This window comes from Nycticebus coucang, chromosome 3, assembly GCF_027406575.1.
Source record: "Nycticebus coucang isolate mNycCou1 chromosome 3, mNycCou1.pri, whole genome shotgun sequence".
Lineage (NCBI taxonomy): Eukaryota > Metazoa > Chordata > Mammalia > Primates > Lorisidae > Nycticebus > Nycticebus coucang.
In genome coordinates this window covers 95,998,687-96,019,553 of record NC_069782.1, presented here as the reverse complement: position 1 = coordinate 96,019,553, position 20,867 = coordinate 95,998,687, and the positions used below count along the sequence as shown (strand labels likewise).

The 20,867-nt window shown below is 51.8% G+C and overlaps 1 protein-coding gene across 1 annotated transcript in view; it reads left to right on the top strand.

Annotated features, from left to right (window-relative positions):
- The window catches only part of CDH23 (cadherin related 23), a 419,225-nt gene that overhangs the window by 229,333 nt on the left and 169,025 nt on the right, over nt 1–20,867 (top strand). Inside the window, exons 12-13 of the mRNA XM_053586252.1 lie at nt 18,330–18,479; nt 18,923–19,081. Coding sequence (XP_053442227.1) covers nt 18,330–18,479; nt 18,923–19,081 — 309 coding nt within the window. The remainder of the gene's footprint in view (nt 1–18,329; nt 18,480–18,922; nt 19,082–20,867) is intronic.

Genomic DNA, 20,867 nt, shown 5'->3' with positions numbered 1-20,867 from the left:
AGAATGCCCTCTAAGGATGTGCTGTACAAGCTGAGGTTACTCAGTGTGAGGAGGCAGCTACGCAGAGCTGCAGAGAGAACATTCCAGCAGCAGATGCTCCTTGCTAAGGCAGGGGTCCCCATAAGGGAAATGGTCTTGCATTTTCAAGGAGGAGGAAAGAGATTCATGTGGATAGTCAAGGCAGAGCTTGAGAGGATGGGGGGCAGGGCACAGCCTTGTCAGGGGCCAGGCCAGGATGGGGGAGACATTTTTCTATCACTGTGAGCCCAGTGAGAAGCCAGGAAATGGACATGGCCTGCGTCACCTTTTTCAAGGAGCCCTCTGATTGCTGTGTTGAAAATGGACTATCAGGGGACAAGGGGTGGGTGCAGGGAAGTGGAGCAGAGTCTCCACAGGAGAGACTCTCCCACTCCCTTGGTCACCCATTCCACCTAGCAGGTGCTTTCTGGTGTTTAACTGGAGGCTTTCTTGAAGTTTAGCCATTTTTCTCTTAAGATGTTTGCAAAAAACCCAAGAACCCCCCCCCCCCAGGCCCCTAATTATGAGACCCTAAAAGTCTGACAGAAACCGCCCTTCAGAACTCTTCCCAGGAGGACTTGGAGTTGGCACCTCCAGCCTATGTGACAGAGATGCTCTGATTTAACATTGGCATAGGATTTTCGTCTTTGACCACAGCAGTCCACTGCCAGACCCACCTCAACTGCCCCAAAAAGGTTCTCAGCCCAGATCTGTTCCTCACTCATGGTGTGATTCCAGACAAGCCCTGTCTCCACTCTGACCTCCCATGAGTTGGGCAGTCAGTCTTTAAGACTCTAGAAGTCCTAACATCCTCTTCATCCAAGAGGACCACGGTGGGAAGGAGGGTGTTGCCTGGAGCTTCTCCCTCCACACCTGCCCCCACCTTCGGCCCATCCTCCTTCCCTGAACTTCCCTGACTCAGCTCCCACTTCAGGCAGGGGGGCCTGGGCATCTCTTCAGGCCCCTTCTTCACCCCTGTCCTCCAGCCAGCCCCCTAGAGCATCCTTCCATGTATAAAGAGAAAGGCAGGCAGCTGGAGTGGTTAAAAGTAAAAACAAGGACTCCGTAGCTACACTACCTGGGTTCAAGTCTTGACCCTCCCACGTTGGATACCGTGACCTTAGAGGACTTATCCTCTGGTTCCATTTCCTTATTTGCAAAATAGAGAAAATGATAGTACCTATTTCACAGGGCTGTTCTGAGGATTAAATGAGTTCCTATGTGATTTGAACAGTACCTGGCTCATAGAAAGCCCTCTTTCCACGTTAACGTCCAGCCCTGGGAGATAGGTGTACTATTTTGCCTTTTCTACGGAGGAGGAGGAGCTTAGGGGACTTGACGGAAATCACACAGCTGGTGGGTGGCAGAGCTTGGCCTTGAACTCTCAATCCTATGCTCTTTGCATGTGCTGAGGGGCTCTCCATTCTCTCCCTCCAGTTTTCTAAACCCTGAGGATTTTCACCTTCTATCTCCACTGAGGAGAGGAGCCGAGCCACAGCATAGACAGGAGTGGGCACATCGGTTAGAGCTGTTAAATATGGGGACCATGACCCTGAGTGGGGCCTTAAAAAGAAGCAAGAGCCCTCCGTGCACAAGGACAGAAAGCCAGCCTGCTCTGGTGTGAGGCACATCACCTCTGGGGGTCCCTTGGGACTAGTCCCAGGGCTCAGGATCCTTTGGGTGCCCACCCTAAAGGTTTGGTCCCATCAAGCCATGGGTCCTCCCACCTTCACACGGCGGGTGGGGAGTTGGGGGCTGCACCCTAGGGGTGAACGGGGACACATCTGGTAGGAGCCAATTCCTGTTTCAGGCAGGAGGTGACACAATTCATTTGTTTGAGGGGCACAGAAAATAAAAACAGAGAATTACCCACCTCCCCAAGGAGAAAACATCAAATAAATAGATAAGAGAACGCAAATGACAGGGCAAAAAAACTCTATTCCAGAACGCTGGGTTTGTGTACGTGCGTGCGGTGGGCAGTGAAGGGGAGACTGTTCTTGTTCTCCTGCTAATCTTGGTCTTTATTTTTATCCATCGCCCTCATTTTCCATTCCACATGTGTTCCGGGCCTGTCAGGCAGCCACAGCCAGCAACCTTGCATTTATTTAAATTTATTTTCACATTTGTTCCTGTTAGTCCAATTGTCCCAGCTGCAGCTTCTCAGCCCCTCCGCACACAGCTCTGCAAACCTGTGCTCCTGGCCACCGGCTTCTCCCGGGGCACTCCTTGTCTTCTTGGGGACCAGGAGTTCTTAACCACCCAAGGTATCCATGACCCTGGATGGAGAAAAATATACATCTCTGTTTTCAGTAACTTCTAACTGAAGCGAAAGTATTCCCTTTAATTATGAATAAAGAAACAAACCACTGTGGTATTAGCAGTACCTTTGACTCTGACCCCCAGAGAAATCTCAGTACTTTCCTATCACATTACAGGGGAAGCAGGCATCTGGAAAAACCCTTTGTATTCATCACTACTTTGAAATTACAGCATATACACATATTAGACCCACCACTGAATCTCATTTGTTTGTTTTAATGCATACTAAGAAGCTTTTAAAAATACTTCGATAACTGTATTTCAAAATAATTAGTTGACTTTGTGGTCCCATGTATTTTCTATTATGGAGTTTAAAAATTTCTCTGAAAAAGAGGTCATACATGGGCTTTGCCAGACTGTCAGAGGGGCCCAGGGCACAAAACGATGAGAAACTGCTCCTCATCTGTGACCCTGCCCCAGTTCCCTCCCTGGGCTTTTGCTGCCTGGCTGACATGGCCACACCCCATGTGGGGTGGGGTAGGGTGGTTGGGAGCAGGGAGGAGATAAGACACCCCCCTCTCCATGTTGCATTCAGTTGAGGGTCCATTTTCCAGCTCTGGACCCTCCAGGCTACTGTTCAGCTGGGCTCCAGAGATCTATACCCTAGTACCTACTTTGTTGAATAGCAATAAATATATGTCCTTGCTGGCCCAAAGAGTGATTACAGTTGCCTTAAACTCTCCCTGTGTACTGATGTCACCCAAGGCATGAACTTCCATTTTTCTCTTTCCCAAGCAATTAAAAGGCAAGCTCTAAAAGCAGTGAAGAGAAATAGAGGAAAGAGGGAGGGCAGGCTGCCAGCGCCCCTTGGGGTATATGTCAGTTTTGTATTCTCTGTGGATATATTAGATTATCCCATTATCCAGACCTTTCCTTCTCCCTGAAGGAGGTAACTGGGATCTAGCTGGAAAAAGGAAGTGGATGGAATGCCTCCAACATTCTGTGCTGATCATCCAGCTTGTGATTTTTTTTTTTCAATGAAGTTAAGTGGAGAGGAGATAGGGGGTGAGGGCCCTGTCTAGGGAGCAACCAAGGCAAGGCATGCAGAGAAGTGAAGGAGCGCATCACCTGACCCCATGCCCTAGGTGGGGGGAGTGGGGCCATCCTGGCTGCCCTTATTTCTGAAAGAATCTCCGCTGATTCTGACCCTGTAGGAGGGGTTAAGTGTCCACCCAAAGTGCTGTCCAAACACCAGGGCCTAGGGTGCCTACTGAGCACCCCTCTGCATCTCTGTCCCCCTCACCCCTGGCCTACAGCAGGCAGGGGTCTGTTTGTGAGGCCTCAGGCCTCAGTTGTCTTACAGCTTCTGTGGTTCCTCCCCTAAGATTTAGGCTCTCCAGGAAAATATCTGTTGACTTCAAAGCAAAGCCATCTGGAAAGGAAGCTGGGGCAGGCAGGGTGGTGGGGGTGCAGGACAGCCCTGTCTGAGCCCTTTCCCATTAATTTCTCCCCAGTTGCCTTCGCTAAGGCTCTTATTATGATGATGGTGATTATTAAGATTTTTCTGTCCACAGCTGCATCCCATGGTGTGATTCCTCCCAGCATGCTAAGCTCTAGCCTCCCTGAGGACCAGAGGGTGTCCTCTGCCATGATTCAGACACCTCCTAATTTAGTGCCATTGTAAATCTAATTAGCATGCTATTTACACCGAGCCATGGCCCTGGCAGGGGGTGTGAAGCAGGCCTATTTGGCAGCTGCAGTGTCAGCCCCATCCCTCACCCCCTCCCCACCCCAATCCCATGGCTCTCAGCCCTGAGTCCCCTCTGGTAGCTGGAGTTCATTTTTTATGTTGGATTTGGGGAATTTTCTCCTTTCACCCACTTCCCTGGCGGTCTCCTTCCCACACCCACCACCACCACCCAAGCTTGTGAACAGGCTTGGCACCATAGGACATAGTGGAATCATTTTAGCCCTGGACTCATGCTCCCTAAAAGCAGCAGCTGGTTTTCTTGAAGACCACCCCCCATCCCACCCCCGCCTAGGAATCAGGAGCAGAGCTTACAAATTAGCCCTCTGTCCTTGTTCCTCCCATCACCTCTTGGCTGGCTCCCAGGTACCCTCCCAGGTACCCCTTAACCGTGGGTGCCAGTGAGCCCATTTCACCCTAGAATGTGGTGTCTTCCTCCCGCCCCACTTGGCTGCCCTGTTTATGACTACCACCCCTGTGATGCCCCAATAGTAATAAGCAGTGTGTCTATTTCCTCTGCCTTGAAGGGTAGGCTAGGCACAGCTCAGCTGGGAGTTGTGCCCATGTGTGTCACCTCATCATCACAGTTATGAGCTATGAAATATCCTCATCGAGTAGCAGGAGCCACAGAGTCCTGCTGGGCAGCGGTGGTGAGGGTGGGCCACCGAGGACGGGGGCAAAGGGGCAGGGCATCTCATGGCAAGGCAAAATATCATGGCTGTGCTGCTCCTTTGTACATGAAGACTTGAGGCAGACCCTCCCTATTCCCCCTCAGGCCTCAGTTTCTCCATCTGTTAGAAAGGAATTCATTAAAAAGGAATTGAGAGTGAGAAGACGTTTTTAGCATCCAGGGTGTTAGATGTTTACATCCCCGGTTAGAAGGTGCAGAGCACTGTTTTCCCTTCGTTGGTCCTGACAAGCGCTAGTGTCAGCAGGCAGGTGATATCTCATGAGCTAAATGAGGCTCAGAGAGGAATCCTTTTATGGAAGGTCACAGAGAACAGGAAAAGATACCTGGGGGCAGGTACGCAGGCAGAGTAACGGGCCCACGGGGCCAGCTCAGAAAGAAGAAACAGATGCCCTGGGAGTTCATCCCTTTGTTTATTCAGCAATTATTTGTTGAGCACATACTAGGTGCCAAATGCCATTCTAGGAACCATTTATCTATCTGGGAGCACAACCAAGTCCACACCTTGGGACTTAACGTTCTAAGGGTGTAGAGCCGGGGAGGATGATTAAGCAGATTAGCGGTTGGCTGGGGCTGGAGGAGGAGGAGGGATTGTGACTGCTTAATGGATACAGAGTTTCATTTGGGGGTGATGAAGATGTTTTGGTTTTTTTTTTTGTTTGTTTGTTTTTGTAGAGACAGAGTCTCACTTTATGGCCCTCGGTAGAGTGCCGTGGCCTCACACAGCTCACAGCAACCTCCAACTCCTGGGCTTAAGCGATTCTCTTGCCTCAGCCTCCCGAGTAGCTGGGACTACAGGCGCCCGCCACAACGCCCGGCTATTTTTTGGTTGCAATTTGGCCGGGACCGGGTTTGAACCCGTCACCCTTGGTATATGGGGCCGGCGCCTTACCAACTGAGCCACAGGCGCCGCCCGATGAAGATGTTTTGAAACTGGATAGAGGTAGTCGTAACCCCTGGTGAGCAACCTAGTGAAGATAGCAAAAAGCACTGAATTGTGCACTTTACAGTGGTTGGCATGCTGACTTCTATGTTATGTGACTTTTACCTCAATTTAAAAACAGCTTTTTTTTGCAGTTTTTGGCCAGGGCTGGGTTTGAATCCACCACCTCCGGTATATGGGACCGGCATCCCACCCCTTTGAGCCACAGGTGCCGCCCATAAAAACTGCTTTTTTAACAAGGAAGCTCTGGCTGCCAGGGAGTGGATAGATAGAAAAGGCAGAGGCTATTCTTTGCAGTCATTCCAATGAGGCCAGTGGTGATGGTGGTGGCGGCTGGGAGGCTGGGAGGCGTGTGGAGGGTGAGAAGTGGTCAGCTGCTGAGTCTGTTCTGAAGGAGAGTTGATAGGATCTGCTGGTGTTAGGCCGAGGCAGGGTGGGAGTTAAGAAGGACTGCACCGGGGTTTGGCCTCAGCCATTAGAGAAATGAAGTTCTTACTTCTTGATACGGTGAAGCAGTCGATTTGGGGAGGGGATGATGGAACCACAGGTTAGCTTTCAACACCTTCCATCTGACATGCTTGTTACCTCCAAATGGAAATGCCAAGAAGGCAGATGGGCTGTGCTGCTAGACGTCCGGCAAGCGGCTTTGGGGTGAAGGACCCTGACTTGCAGCATTCCGTAGTCTCTGTAGTATAAATATCCCTCCATGACCACAGCTGGCTCTCCTGAACCCTGGAAACCCAGCAGTTGGCTCTGAGGAGCGCAGCCCCAGCCACCACTGTGTGGATCCTGGCTGGAGATGAAAATGAAAGTGTCACCAACATCCAGGTGGTATTTAAAGCCACAGGTCTAGCTGGGCTCCCTTGGGAAAGGGGCGTGGATAGACCAGAGAGGAGGGGAGGGGCTGGGCAGCCAAGGACCCTAAAGACTCAGAGGAGATGAGGTGGACCGAGGGGGAGCCACCCCTGGGGGGAGGCAGGGAGGAGCAAGAGTGAGGATGTCAGGTGAAGGGGGAGTGCACAGAAACAGAGGCAGCCCTAACATCTATCAATAGTCGCAAATTAGCACGGGGCTCTGGGTTTACTTCTCTTTTTAGCATAATGACTTATTTGCCCTTGTTAGGAAAGGTTCAAACCTGCTAACATTTACCGAGCAGGCCTGCCAGACTTTTTTTTTTTTTAATCCACTGGACCCCCTTTCGCCCACCTCCAATGCCCTCCTCTGGCACACAGGGTGGCCAGTCTTCTCACAGGGTGCAGGACCCCCCACACACACCCCTAGCTCTAGGATCTGTGCAGATGTGTCCCCTAGTCCTGCAGGGACAGGGCTGTGCTTAAACAAGCAGATCACTAAGGTGAAGTGAGAATCAGATGAATCTCAGAGGCGTCATGCAGAGTGGAAGAAGCCTGTGTCAAATGCTATGTTCTGTGTGGCCTGTGACATTCTCAAAAAGACAAAATTATAATGACAAAGAGATCAGAGGTTGCCAGGGGTTAAGGGTGGGAGGAGGGTGATTGTAAAGAGGTAGGACAAGGGAGATTTTTAGAGTGGTGGAACTGTCCTTTGTCCTGGTTTGAGGGGTAGGTAACACATCTCCGCATGTGTTAAACATCAGAGAACTGTAAACCAAAAAAAGGTTAATTTTACTGCATGTGAATTAAGAAAATAAATTATAAATTATTGAAGATCTTCCCACCTACCCCCCCAAAAAAAGATGAAGTGAAAGGTTATCAGTGTAAATAGCAGACTTTTAGGCTAAGATAGTACCATCCTTCTCTCCACTGTTGTTAAGTCAGTGGGATCCCTCATGTTGAAGGGCAGCCCAGAGAGTGTTAGTGGACGAAGAGAGTCTGGCTGCTTGTCACTGTCAGTCAATATGCAGAGACGGAGATAGGTCCACCAAACTTTATTTGTCAGAAGGCTGGTGATTCTGGAGAACAGTGAGAGTAGCCTCTCCCAAACTGTTCTGTTCTTTCATTTCCAACATTATAATTCTATACCTTTAAGTTCAAAGTGAAGACCATGTTAACCCTTATCTTAAGGAATAATTGGCAGAACTCATGACTTGTAAACAATGAACAACATTCTAATTTCAAAGTTAATCTCCTAAATCAATACACTTAAACTACTCAAGATAGGCATGGTTAGGGTGGGAACTAAATTTACAAAATTTAGCAGTAAGAATGGGAGACAGGGGGTGAAGTTCAGGCAGGACCAACCAGACCACCCACGTCATGTCTGCCCTCACCTGACAGATTCCCTCTTATTCTCACTATATGTGCTTTCAAGAGGGCAAACAATTTGCCTAAGGTCACAAAGTGGGTCAACTCCACAGCCTCCTCTCCTGTTCCCTCCACTCTTCTCCATCCCCCAAAGCCATGGGGAAGAAGGACTCACTTTTAGAGGAGAGACAGTGGAATACAAAGTGGTGTGATTAGCAGCTGGCCATGTCCCCCTTCTGATTTCTGTAAGGCATTTAGATTTCTCAGCCCAGCCACACAGCGCTCCCTCTGTGGGAGCAGGGAAATAGTTTTAGCATGGTAAATAGACAGTGCCAGGCAGCTACTGAGTGGGCTCAGCGTTGGAGCCCACCCTCCCTGGTCCTTGTCCGAAGGCCCCTAGAGGGCCTGGCCAGAAAGCAGAGACTGGGATACCCAGGAGGCCAGTGAGGCCAAGAGCAGTCCCAGACAAACATGCACACCTTCTCTCCCGCATTCTGGACTCTCCTCCCTGCATCTCTGTGAACACTTAGACCCCCCTTTAGGCCCTGCCCCAACCCCAGCCAAAACTCAGGTGCAGGTATGAGGAAAACGGTAGAGCCAGGTAGAGGGGTGAGGTGAAAATTGGCAGATTCAGATTAGAATGCTAGGCTTTAAAGTTAGAAAATGGCCCCTTGTGCTAAGAGACTTTGCCTGGGTTCCAGGACAGGGCCACAAGGAAGGGATTGTTGGGCTTTGTATGTGAGGCAGGTACCTTCCAAACAGGGTCCCATGCTGGAGGGAAGGAGGGAGGGGCACTGCCTGGTTCCCCTGGGATTGTGGGGGTTTGGGGAATAGAGCATGGTGTACTGCAATCGAAAACTCAGGCCTCATAAATCCCAAGTGGCTGTCTCTGTCCTTTTCTCACGAATTACCAGCCAGGTCGCTGTCACAGTAGCTGCTGTATCTGGGACTAGAAAGGCGCCCCCTCGCCCTGTGTTACCTGGGTCTTCCATATAAAGCTTGCCCTTTGGCCCTGCCCGTAGGCCCTGCCCACAGCCCTCCTGACCAGCCCCCAAGGCCACTTCATCTCAGCATGTACCCACTGAGGGTTGGTGGCTCCAGGAAGCCCAAAGATTCAGAAATACCCCCACCAGAAATACCTATTTGCTCAGAGCATAGAAATGAAGCCAGTGTGCTTTGGGACAGGTCCAGTTAACTTTTCTTTCGGGCATGGGTGGCACCTATGACCCGCTAGACAGGACCTAGCGTTTGTCTCCAAGGCTGAGCCAGCGCCATCAGTCATCTGTGTCCATCCTTTCTGGCAGAGGATCAGTTCCTTTGTGAGCAATGAACCCTGGAAATCAAAGCAGCTTTGGGGAAGCACCTGTGAAAAACTGCAGCTAGTGTGGTTGAGACTGAATTCTCAGAACCCCTAGCTGTCTGTTCCAAGTGCACCATCCCATAGCTGCACCTGCCTTGCACCTGGCCCACAGTGCTGACTGCCCCCTGCTGGGCTGTCACAGACAGGCCTCTCTATCCACAGACCCTCTCTTACTTACCTGCCAACTTATCTAGGTTTTATCATTGTCTCAGTCTCAGGCAAACCAAGGCAGCTGGTGACCTAGGGACAGTGGCCCACTATTTCCGATTCAAGCCTGAGAGGTGACCCACTGACAGTGTAGAAAAACTGAGGCTCTGAGCCAAACAAGCCTGGAATGCAGAAGAGAAAGTCAGCAAGGCTGAGCTAGGAACCATGCGACCCTGGCTTGGCTGGGTCCCTGGAGTTGGGATCCTTTGGCCAGGAATGGGATTAGGGTGACACAAAGAGATAAGTGGCAAGGTATAGTGGGCTTTGAAAGTGCAAGATTCCCATAGTGCACTGGCTGATAGGCTGCAAGTGAGGAAAGCAGGAGAGTCTTCCCTCATCTGCTTTAATTCAGGTACTCAGTACACATTGTAATTCATTTCTCTGAGGCTGGCTCAGGGCTGACCGGAGGGAGGGAAGGGAAGTGTGCACAAGCAGGAATACCTGCCGGCTTGACGCCCTCCTCTATGGACAGATAATATACATCTGTGATGAAAATGATGGCTCTCTAGTATTCTTCCCCCAAAGTGCCAGCTGCCAATCGGATTGAATTAGATTTCACAGGGGTTTTTGCAATACATGGAATTCACCAGCAAATTACTCTTAAAGAGGGAAAATCAATCATTTGGAGCAGAGATAAGCTGAAGGCAAGGCAGCCTCGGATTGATCCCGTCTGTGCAGGCGTGTGTGGAATTCAACAGATAACCTGGGGAGAAGGGGGGGCAGGAAAGGAGGGGGACAGGGAGAGAAGTGGCAACGGGGGACAGAGCAAGGGGGTAGGAAGGTAGAGAGGGAAGAGAGGATGTCTTAGTCCATTCAGTTCCCAGAACAAGCTACCATAGACTGGGTGGCTTAGAAACTTCAGAGACTTATTTCTTTCCATTCTGAAGGCTGGGAAGTTGAAGACAGAGGCACCAGTAGATTCAGCGTCTGGTGAGAGCCTGCTTCCCAGTTCATAGACACTCTTTTTTCTGTGTCCCTATGTGACAAGACCAGCAAGGGTCACTCTGTGATCCCTTTTATAAGGGCACTGAGCCCATTAATGAGGACTCTGCCCTCATGACCTCATCATCTCCAGAGGTCCTAACCTCCTTGGGGGTTAGGATTTCAACATATGAAGGCAGGGGACACAAGCATGCAGTCCATAGCAGAAGAGAGGAAGTGAGGAAAAGATAAAGAGAGAAAAGAAGAGAAAGACAAACGGGTGACAGAAGACAAGGAGAGAGACAAAAAGGGAGACATGAGCGACAGGAGAGAGATCGTGGTCTGCATGCGTAGAAAGCAATTTGAAAGAGCACAGTGGTTGTTAACAGGCCTTAGAGAACTGCCCAGTCCAAGCTTCCCATTTTGCAGATCAGGAAAATGAGGTCCAGAGGGAAAAAAGGGAATGGAGTCTTTTCTAGTCGTAAAGCAATATATGGCAGCACCAGAGAATTCCTGGCCTCAGGTTCATGTTCCTCAAGAGTGCAAACCACAGAGGAGCTTGGGAATAAGTGGGATAAGAGCCTGAAACGAGAGCAGCCTCCTTCCCCTGATGCAGGCCTGAGGTGGTGCCCACTCCAGGTGGAGAAGTGGAGCCTCTGAGCACCGGTAGCCAGACAAGCCTAGAATGCAGAAGAGAAAGCAGGGCTGAGCTCCAGCCCATGTGGGTTTGTCTGTGTCCCTTGGGGTTAAGCCAAAATGTGACCTCCCCTAGGCTCCTTCTGTTGCCTTCTGGGTTCTAAGATCACAGCAAGCAGCTGCCCCGAAGAGGCAGGCAGGGGCAGAGAAACTTGGTGTCTCCCCTTAGGTGTAGCAGCTCAAGAGAGAAGCAGCACGCTTTGAGAGTAAAGAGGAAGGAGACAGGCCTTCTGCCAAGGTCCACTTTGTCTGATTGGGGTTAATTAAGTGGAAGGATGGACAAAGGAGTGATAAAGAATGCAGCTTCAATGGACTTTGATTTTCTGCTGCTCAACAGCATGAATTAAACCAACAGAAGGCACAGTGGATGAGAGGAACAGACCCCCAGACCCCACCCAGGATGGGCATGGCGAGTCCCTTCGCCTCTGCAAGCATCCAAGCATTTGCCCTTCTCTGCCTAGAACAAGGTCTAGGAAATAGCCCATTTTCAGGGGTACCTCCTCCCCTACACCACCCTTTTCAGAACAATAACAGCACTCCTTCCCTGAGCACTTACTCTATCCAGGCACTTGACCAAGATATGGCAGCTTACCTACAATAGCCCTGTTGGTTAGGTTTCATTCTGCCCACCTTGCAGATGAGGAAATTGAGGCTAGTGATGCAAAATTGTGCAAAAATTACAGCTGAGGAGGGCAGAGCTCGAATCTGGGCTCAGGTCTGACTCCAAAAGTTGTGTTTTTAACCACCTCTAAAGTCCAGGGCTTCATACCCTGGAATTTCGGATCTTGGGATTCTTCCCTGGCAGGCCTGAGTTCTGGACAGTGTAGGTTTCTGTGAGGGTGGCACTGATTCTGGGGGTCACTCTGAAATCCAGGTCCCCAGCCCCATTCCTGGCTTGGGCTGAGGGTGTCCTGGCAGCCCACAGCACTCCCTGTGTGCCTCCTGAGAACCCTGACCCTTCTTCCTTGTCTCAGCATCTCCCAGTCTCACCATCCCCACGGAAATGGCCTTAGTCCTTGCCCCGCTTCCATAGTCAACCCAGCATTCCCATGACCCTGGTCTTTCCTTTTCTGTTAAAAGGAACTAAAGTCCCCTACAGGGGTATGTTGTAGTTCACAGGATGGGATGAGGGTTCTCTGGCATTTAGGGTACACAGGCTTACAAAATATGCTGGGGCGAAGAAACAATGTCTGTATCACTGTCATTTAACCCTGTGAGGTCTGCTCACTCTCCCCACTTCACAAATGAAGAAACTGAGGCTCCGGGAGTAGAAGTGAGCTGCTTAAGGTCATACACATGACTGAGCCTGTGTGACTCCTGCTCTCTTTCCCTGAATCAAGACACTGGGTTATTAACCCAGGTACCACATTGACTGATGGGGTGGGGGGAGAAACAATGGGAAGGGGAACCGGGCGGTGTGGTGGAGAGGGAAGCTGGGGCAGGAGACAGAGGGGTGGAGGAGGCATCTGCAGCTCAAGTCTAGGGAGGACGCCTGGAGTTGGGTCTGGCCTTCCTCCCCTTGGGGAACCAGGTTATCTACAGAGGGAAGCTTAGCCGCTCAGTGGGGGAAAGCCACACCCAGTGAGAAGTCAGGCCAACCCTACCCAGCCTGACAGCAGCAGGGACCAGCCTGAAATTTGCACTCCCGCACAGGGAAGGGCCCAGCTCGAGCAGGGGCGTCTGGGACTCAGCCGCAGAGTTGGGAGGGAGCAGGGCCGGCTCCAGGCGACCCGAGGACGCGCTCCACCTCGGGGGCGGAGGAGGGGGCGGGAGGGGACAAGGATTGGGGAAACTGGGGAGGAGGAACAGCCCCTTCTGGCAGTGGCTGATAAGGCGCTGCCCTCGTGTGGGGGGAAAGTCTGCAGTCATCTGGAGCCAAGTGCCGGAGCTGCATTTCATGTGTCCTACCCCTCCCGATAAATAAATACCGCCGAGCCTCCCCGCGGGCAGCCGCCGGCTCCCAGCCCGCGCGCTCGGCTCCCGGACCCGCGGCGGCTGCCTATCAGCCGCCTCATCGGCTCTCCCAGCTGGAAGAGAATTTAATCCACGGGCTCCTCTCCACAGACACTGGGCTCCTTTTGATGTTTCTCTTTATCTGCCTCCCCAACAAAATCGCCCCTGGACAGATCCCAGAGTATCTCCCGCCTGCCCCGCGCCTGGCCCAGCCAAGGCGGCTCCTGCGTGGGACAAGGGCACGGAGGAGGCCGGGCGGGAGCCAGGATAAGCGTCTGCTCCTGACCTTGGTGGGTGCCTGGGCCTGTGTTCTTCCACTTGGTTGTGTGGGGGTCCCCACACCAGCTCTTGGCATGGCATGAGGAGCCGTGTTCTCTGCGGGAGGGCCAGGACTGCTCTATTGGAGTTTCCGGTCCTTCCTTAGCAGCTGTGGGGCTGGGACAGATGCTCTCTGGCCTCAGTTTCCCTATCCAGAAAAGGGGCCTGCTGATGTTATTGGGCTTGTAGATTCTTGTTAAGTCTGTGAAGCCCGTATTTCGGGGCTGACAAATGCTTTCATTTAATAAATGCTGTCTGTCTGCCGTCTGTAAGGGTTTTACACCACCTCAGCAAACCCGGTGCATCTCTCTCAATCACATACACATCCTGAGGGCCGACAGTCACAGATCTAAGCAGGAACTGGCCCTTTGGGCAGGGTCTGGAAGGGGCAGGCTGAGCATTGGAGGGCACTTGGTCAGAAGGTGATCTGGGGGTTCTGCTGCCTGCAGTGGGAAGGAGACCCAGAGAGCTCTCCTGTGGGGTCAGGAAGCTCATCCCCTTTTGGGTGCTCCAGACTCACCAGGTACTTACCTGAACCTACATGGAGCTCACACCATCTCCTCAGGTAGCCCTTCAGTCCTCACATGGTTGGCCATAGGCGCTGCCCCAGCCCCCTCATGGATCTCAGTCTTCTCTGCTCACCCACCATAACTTGCAGGTCAATTCTCTTGATCTGGGACTTGCTGCTTCCCTGGTATCACCCTGTCCAGTGGTTTTTACACATCAGTGTGCATCAGCATAGCTGGGAGGCTTGTTGAGACAGTGTGGGACCCCACCATGGAGTCTCTGATTCTGCAGTTCTGTCTGGTGGTGGCCCCCAGATCTGCATTTCTAGCAAGGTCCCAGGTGATGCTGATGCTACGGTTTCAGAATCATACTTGGAAAACTGCCATTCTACCCTGGTAGTTCTCATCTTTGACATGAATAACCTGAAGAGCTTTACAGAATCCTGATGCCTGGGTGTCCATCCCCTCCCCAGTCTGATTTCCGTGCTCTAGGGTATAGCCTAGGAATGGGGTGTTTTAAAGCTGCCACCTCTGGTATATGAGGCCGATGCCCTACTCTTTGAGCCACAGGCACCGCCTTCTGGGCATTTCTTTCTAGAGCTCTGCAGGCAGTTCTGATTGGGCAGAGGAAGGCAGCACTGGTGTGATTTGCATGTGGCTCCAAACCTCCCTAAAAGGGACCCTTTCTAAGTAATAATAGAACACTTATTATTCATTCCCCACTCCATGCCTTTGCTTAGGCTGGTGGGTCTCAAAGGGTTCACTCAGATCAGTATCACTTAGAACTTGGTTAAAAATGCAAATTTCCTAATGTACACAGCTATGATTTAACAATAAAAAAAAAAACACCTAAAAGAAAAAAAAATGCAAATTTACAGGCCTACAGATGTAGACCTACAGAATCAGAAATTCCTGAGGGAGGAAGAGGGATGGATTTAACTCTGCAGTTTAACAAACCTTTCAGGTGATTCTGAGACAGGCTAAAGATCCCCTTTAAAGCCATTTCCTCCACCTGGAATCCCTCCTCAGTTAGTCCAAAGGAGTCCAAAAATAATACCTTCCTTGCTTCCTAACACCAGCTCAAAACTCCCCCTCCTGGAGCAATCTGCCCTGCTTGGCCTCTCCTTAGACAGGGCCTGAAGTGCTCAGCTTTACCTTCACAGGCAGCTCCCGTAACTGACATTCATTGCTAACTGCAGGACCAATGCATCTTGTGCTGTGTACTGGCACCGCAGTTGCCACACTGACCAGCCCTGCGTTTCTGCCCACACCAACCAGCCCTGTGCTTCCTTTGGCCTGGGAAGCCAGCATAGGATTGTGAGAGAGTGCACTGGCCTGGGAGCTGGGCCTGACCTCTTACCCATTACTCTGCTGCCAGCTCCCTGTGCAAACATAGGCAGCTCACTCAACCATTCTGAGCTCCTTTTCCATGGGAGGGGTGTTCATCTCCATCTCACGGCTGTGGGAAGAGTAACGAAGTGAAGATGAGGAAGAACTGCTGAAGCCCAGTCACCTCCTGAGCTCACCTTGTTGTCCAGGCCTGATGGGGGAGTTAACACTGCCTGAGGCCTGGTCTACACAGCCTAAGGTGCTCTCTGCATTCCAGAACCATGCAGAGAACTATGTAATCAGGCAATGGAAGCACTTCAGCCTTTAAGGAAAATGTGGCAATTGGCCCTTATAAAGTATTTAGAACAGTGCCTGGCACAGAGTAGGTGCTCCATAAATGTGTGCTGTACTTTTTATCATCCTCGTTAGCATCATCATCTACTTGTACAATTCTGAAGCAATTGCCAAGACAGTTTTGCACAAAAAAAATCCTATACAGAGCAACATGTGTAGCATGCTACTGTTTGTGTCAAAGAAGGGAGGTATATGTGATGGTCATATGTGCGACAATTTCCTGGGGACAGAGACTGGGGACTGGGGTATGGTGGCTGTCTCTGGGCTCTTGAGTAGCTGGGCAGAGGGAGAAAGAGAGACGTGTTGTGTGCTTTTTATGCTTTTTAACTATCGGAATGTTTTCCATGCGTCTGCTTATCATGTCTCTGACATTTGTCATGTTAGGAAAATAAAAACATGACAGTGTTTGGGGCTGTTTCCTGAAGGGATTTTATCTGTGCTCTTAGGAGTAGGATACAAGGATGAGCCACCCTTCCCAGCCCCTGCTGCGGCCTTCTGGGAGGGAGCTGACAGAGATGAAGGAGATGGGTGCCCTACCCTTTGGCCTCCTCACCCTTCATGCCCCACACCCCTTCCTTCTGGATCCCAGGCTTGTCCCCTCCTGTTCCACTGCCCAGCACACCTGTGCAAACATGTACACGCACCTCCTCAAGACCCCAAAAGCTGCTGCCATCAGAGGCCAGAGGGGGCTGCTCCCTAGAGCAGGCTTTGGTCCTGGGGTCCGTCTGGGGCTCCCTTCCTTACCCTGGCTCAGGATCTCACTGTCTTTTCTCTCCAATTCCTTCCTCCTCTCCGTACCTCTCCGGCTTCTTCCGTCTGTCTCCGTATCCTCTGACTGCTGACTCCCACTGACAGAATTTGGTAAGTGAGCCTCCAAAGGGCAGGGCCTGGGCTTGAGGAGGACTCATGGTGGGCTCTGGGGCAGTGGTTTTAAAGAGAGCTCAGCTCAAGCCCCCCTTACCATCTCAGGCCTCCAGGTCCTGGGGTTGTGAGACCAAGGCTCAGGGCAGGAGAGGTGTTGGTGTCATCTGTTCAGAGCTGTCACACTCTGCTGGCTTTGGCTATTAGTGCCTCTTCGGGCATTTAATTGGTCCCCTCCATCTGATGGATGGATTCCACATGAGGGAGGACTGAAAACTGCAGCCCGGCAGACCCAGAGGAGTGTTTCCTCCACAACCTGTGGGGAGCTGCTCTGGGCTGGGGGTGACAAGGCCCCAGAATTGGCAAGACAGGGCTAAGGGGGCTCAGCTTCCACCTCCCTGCTCAAACCCTCTGTATCAGGGACAGGGCACAGGCTCTGAGAAAAATTCAAATGCAGTGAGTGCCCTTATTTTGTCAATTTGGCAAAATGGAAAAAACTCAGGAGACTGATGAGTAACTGTTAACATGCGTTCATTCCACAAATGTGAGTGGACACTTGTGGGGCTGCTCCAAGGGCCTAAGAATCTAGTGAACTCTCGGGCTTCACTGGGGGTGTCATTTCCTGACTTAACTCCTCCCCTAAGTGGGACAGGAGCCAGCCTACAGGGACTATGGATAGACTTCTGGGACCAGGGTTGCCCCCCATCACCAGAAACAGGTTCCAGAAAGGAGACCCCCAACCAAGAAGAGAGGGCAGGCTTCCTTTGCCAGCCACTGGTACGACAAGAAAGGGCCCATGTGCACAGGGGCTGTGCTGGGCACTGGGCCAGGAGTGGGCTGTGCTGCAGGAGCAAGAAGACCTGCCTGTGGACTGAGAGTCCAGGCTGGTGACCTACTAGGCGTCTGCAACAAGAGTCCAAAGGAGGCCCTTGACCCGTTACACATAAGGGGCTGCCCACCTGGAGGAGTTTGAGAGTAAGGGTAACTGCCCCCATGCAGTCAGGAAAAAGAAGCTGAGTCACATTTCAAGCCAGCCAGACTTTAGGGAGTTTAGGACACTATATCTCCCATCTTTATTACTTCTTCTTTTTATTATTTTGGCCGGGGCTGGGTTTGAACCCACCACCTCTGTCCTATGGGGCCAGCACCTTACTCCTTTGAGCCACAGGTGCCACCCTAGTTCCCATCTTCAATGATGGTTTCTTCCCCTGATCTGGGGACTCCAGTAACAGGGAGACATCTCATGCTTTGAGGATGAGTGGGGAGGGAGGCATTTGAGGACTCTGTAAGCCACAGCCTTGGTTAGAATGATCAGAAACACCTGAGCTAGAATGAGGTGCTCCCAGCCCCTGAAACTATAGCTTGGCCCACAGGCACACAGCAGATCCCTGCTCTGTGCTCAGCCTGGGACCCAGCGTCCTCCAGGGCTCCCCATGGCATGGGGTATGCTGCAGTTCACTTTGCCACTCGGTCTTCTGGGTTGTTCCCATTTCATGTGCAAACAGAGTGTTCTCCCTGAGTAGCTCACTCCAGAGGAGGAAGGGGACACAGCAGCAGCCTTACCTTGTGCCCTTTCCTGTCCAAGCCTGTCGTAGCCACTTAACCGCTTCTCTTCCCTCCACTCTCTTCTCACCCCTTTTCTCTCTTTCCCTTTGTCTCCCTGCTGGGTCTTGCAGCTGCCCTCAGGTGGGGTCCCTGGAGAGAGAAAGGGGGAGGAGAAGGAAATGGACATTGGGGCACCCTACAGAATGAGGATGGTGGAAGAAAACAGAGGAAATTTCCAAGGGGCCTAGACATGGGCAGGTGGGGTCTGGGTGCTGGGCCAGGAAAGGACTGCTCGGCCCCCTATCTCATCCACTGCCCCCATGGGAGTGGCTCCCACTCACCTTTGGGGGCCCTGGCTGCCTGCACCCTTTTTGACTGGTTTCTCTTCCATTCTTGATCCAGGGCCTGAACAGCATGTTCGAGGTGTACCTGGTGGGGAACAACTCCCACCACTTCATCATCTCCCCTACCTCTGTCCAAGGGAAGGCAGACATTCGCATACGGGTGGCCATCCCCCTGGACTATGAAACTGTGGACCGCTATGACTTCGACGTAAGACCCCATTCACCAACTCTTTGGGCTGGGTAGGATGATTTCAGGGGCATCCCCTAAATCCCGTCTTTACTGCCCCGTTATCTTCCTTATGGTATGACCAGAGGAGCCTGCTGAGTGATGCAGGGGCTGGATTGAACCTCCCCTTTTAAGGAAGACAGGAAATGTCCAGGAACTGAGTAGAGTCTTACCAGGCACTATCATATCTTCAGAGCTGCATCAGAAGGCTCTGTTTCCTGTTTGCCAGCCCAGCCCCCTCCCTGGCAGAGTCAGTGGCCATCCCTGGCCACTAGTGACAGAGGGGCTCACAGTAGCACACAGCTGAGATAGGCAGTGGCCCTCGCAGATGCTCTAGGCTGGGACCAGCCCAAGGACTTATAAGGAAAAGGACTCTGGGAACAAACACATGGAGTCTTACCTGAGCCCCTCCTCTGCACACCCAGCTCTTCGCCAATGAGAGTGTGCCGGACCACGTGGGCTATGCCAAGGTGAAGATCGCCCTCATCAACGAGAATGACAACCGGCCCATCTTCAGCCAGCCACTGTACAATGTCAGCTTATATGAGAACATCACTGTGGGAACCTCTGTGCTGACAGTCCTGGTGAGTCTCCACTGTCCTACAGGGCCACTGACTCTCTGGAGCAGAGCATAGTGAGGCAGCCAGAGGGATTTTGTCCTTGGAGTCTGGGCAATCAGGGAAGGGGGTGCAGTCCTCAGAGGCTGTTTTGTTGGTGCATCAAGGCTTCTAGACTCTTTGTAATGGGGCTGCTATGGCCTGGGCTGCAACATGGAAAAGGAACCTAATTCATCAACCTGGGGATTGATGAATTAGGCTAGGGCCATTGGTTTTCCACCTTTTCCCTGAGAGGGACTGAGTTTGGGTGGTCCAGGAGCCCTGGAAGCCTTCAATAATGATGGGTGGAAGGGCGCCATCCATCTCTGAGGAGGGCGACCTTCCCTGTCTGAGCACAGGCCCCAGAGAACATGCTCCTTGGGCATGCTGGATGCCCCTGGTGTGGAATTGCCTTTTGTCAAGGGGCCCTCCCAGTGTCCACTTGTATCAGTCAATACTGTTGGTTGCAAGGGACGGAAATCCTGAAGTGGTTCAACCAAAACAGTTAAGCAACTCAAAAGTATAGGTGATTTCAGGCACAACCACAGCTGGGTACTCCACTGAGCTGGAGCCCCGTCTTCAGCACAGAGCTCTGCTTTTTTGTATTGGCAGAGAAGGGCACCAGTACCTTCAGGTGGACTTTTTACCAATTTATCACCCCTAGTGGGAAAAATTATTTTTCAGTAGTTCTAGCTGATTCTCACTGGCCCAGTTTGTTGGGCCATCCTGAAACCAATCATTGTGATTCCCGTGCCACTCCCACTAATGGCAGCCCTGTCTAAATTATACCAGCTGGAAATGGGGAGGGGTGGGTACTGAGCAGATCAGAGTGGTAAATATGTGCTACACAAGCTCGGGGCCTGGCCCATAGTAGGTGCTCAATGAATGTCATAAGGTTTGACTCACTGCTGACTCCTCCCTGCCCACCCACGGCCCCCAGAGTCCTTGTATCCATTTCTTGCATCCCATTCCAAGCAGAGACATTGCTTGTGATACCAGGCTGCTGCTCAGAAGTGTGTTTACTCTACAAACAGATGTTATGAAATTGCATTGAGCCCCAGGGCTTCCCATCTGACAGTTATTAATATTTCAAACAGATGTTTAGCTAGTCAGGCTGTCAGAGGTAAACAGTAAGTCTGTTGCAGCTGCTTTCTCCACCCCTGCTTCTCTAGCCCCTGGCTCCCCGGCTTTCAGCAGGGCACTCCCTATAATAAATCACCTGGTGCTTGAGGCCCTTGGGCCCTCCTTTAGCCTCTCAGAGAGTAAGAGCCAGAGGCTCTGGCCTTCTGGACCCAAAGAGAGTGTCTTCAGACCCCCACCCACCTTTAAATGTCAGGGTGAAGGGCACCCAACCAGCCTGAGCTTCAGGAGCTTCATAGGGAGTGGAGGCCCTGTCACCCACAGGTCCAGGACTCTATGGCAATGAGTTCCAGTGGCAAGTGTCAGAGGATTCCTTTCTGGCAATCTTGCTAGGGTCAGAGGTTTTCACTTTGCAGTTCCAAATTCCTGTGGCCTTGGAGAAGGATTGGGGGAAACCTCTAGAGCAAGGGTAAGATGTGAAGTGTTAGAAGAGACACCCTTTGGCTGGTGGCACCGAGGACAGGTGTGTCGGGCCCAGTCCAGTCTGGGGCTGGCACCGAGTGGTGGGGGCAGACTGCTGGTTTTGCACTGAACCTCTCAGACCAGGTTTGATCCAGAGCTGGAGCAGCCCAGGGCCTGTAGGGGGCCCACTTGACGCTTCTGTAGTCCCTCTCTTGGACCCCCTTCAGGTGAT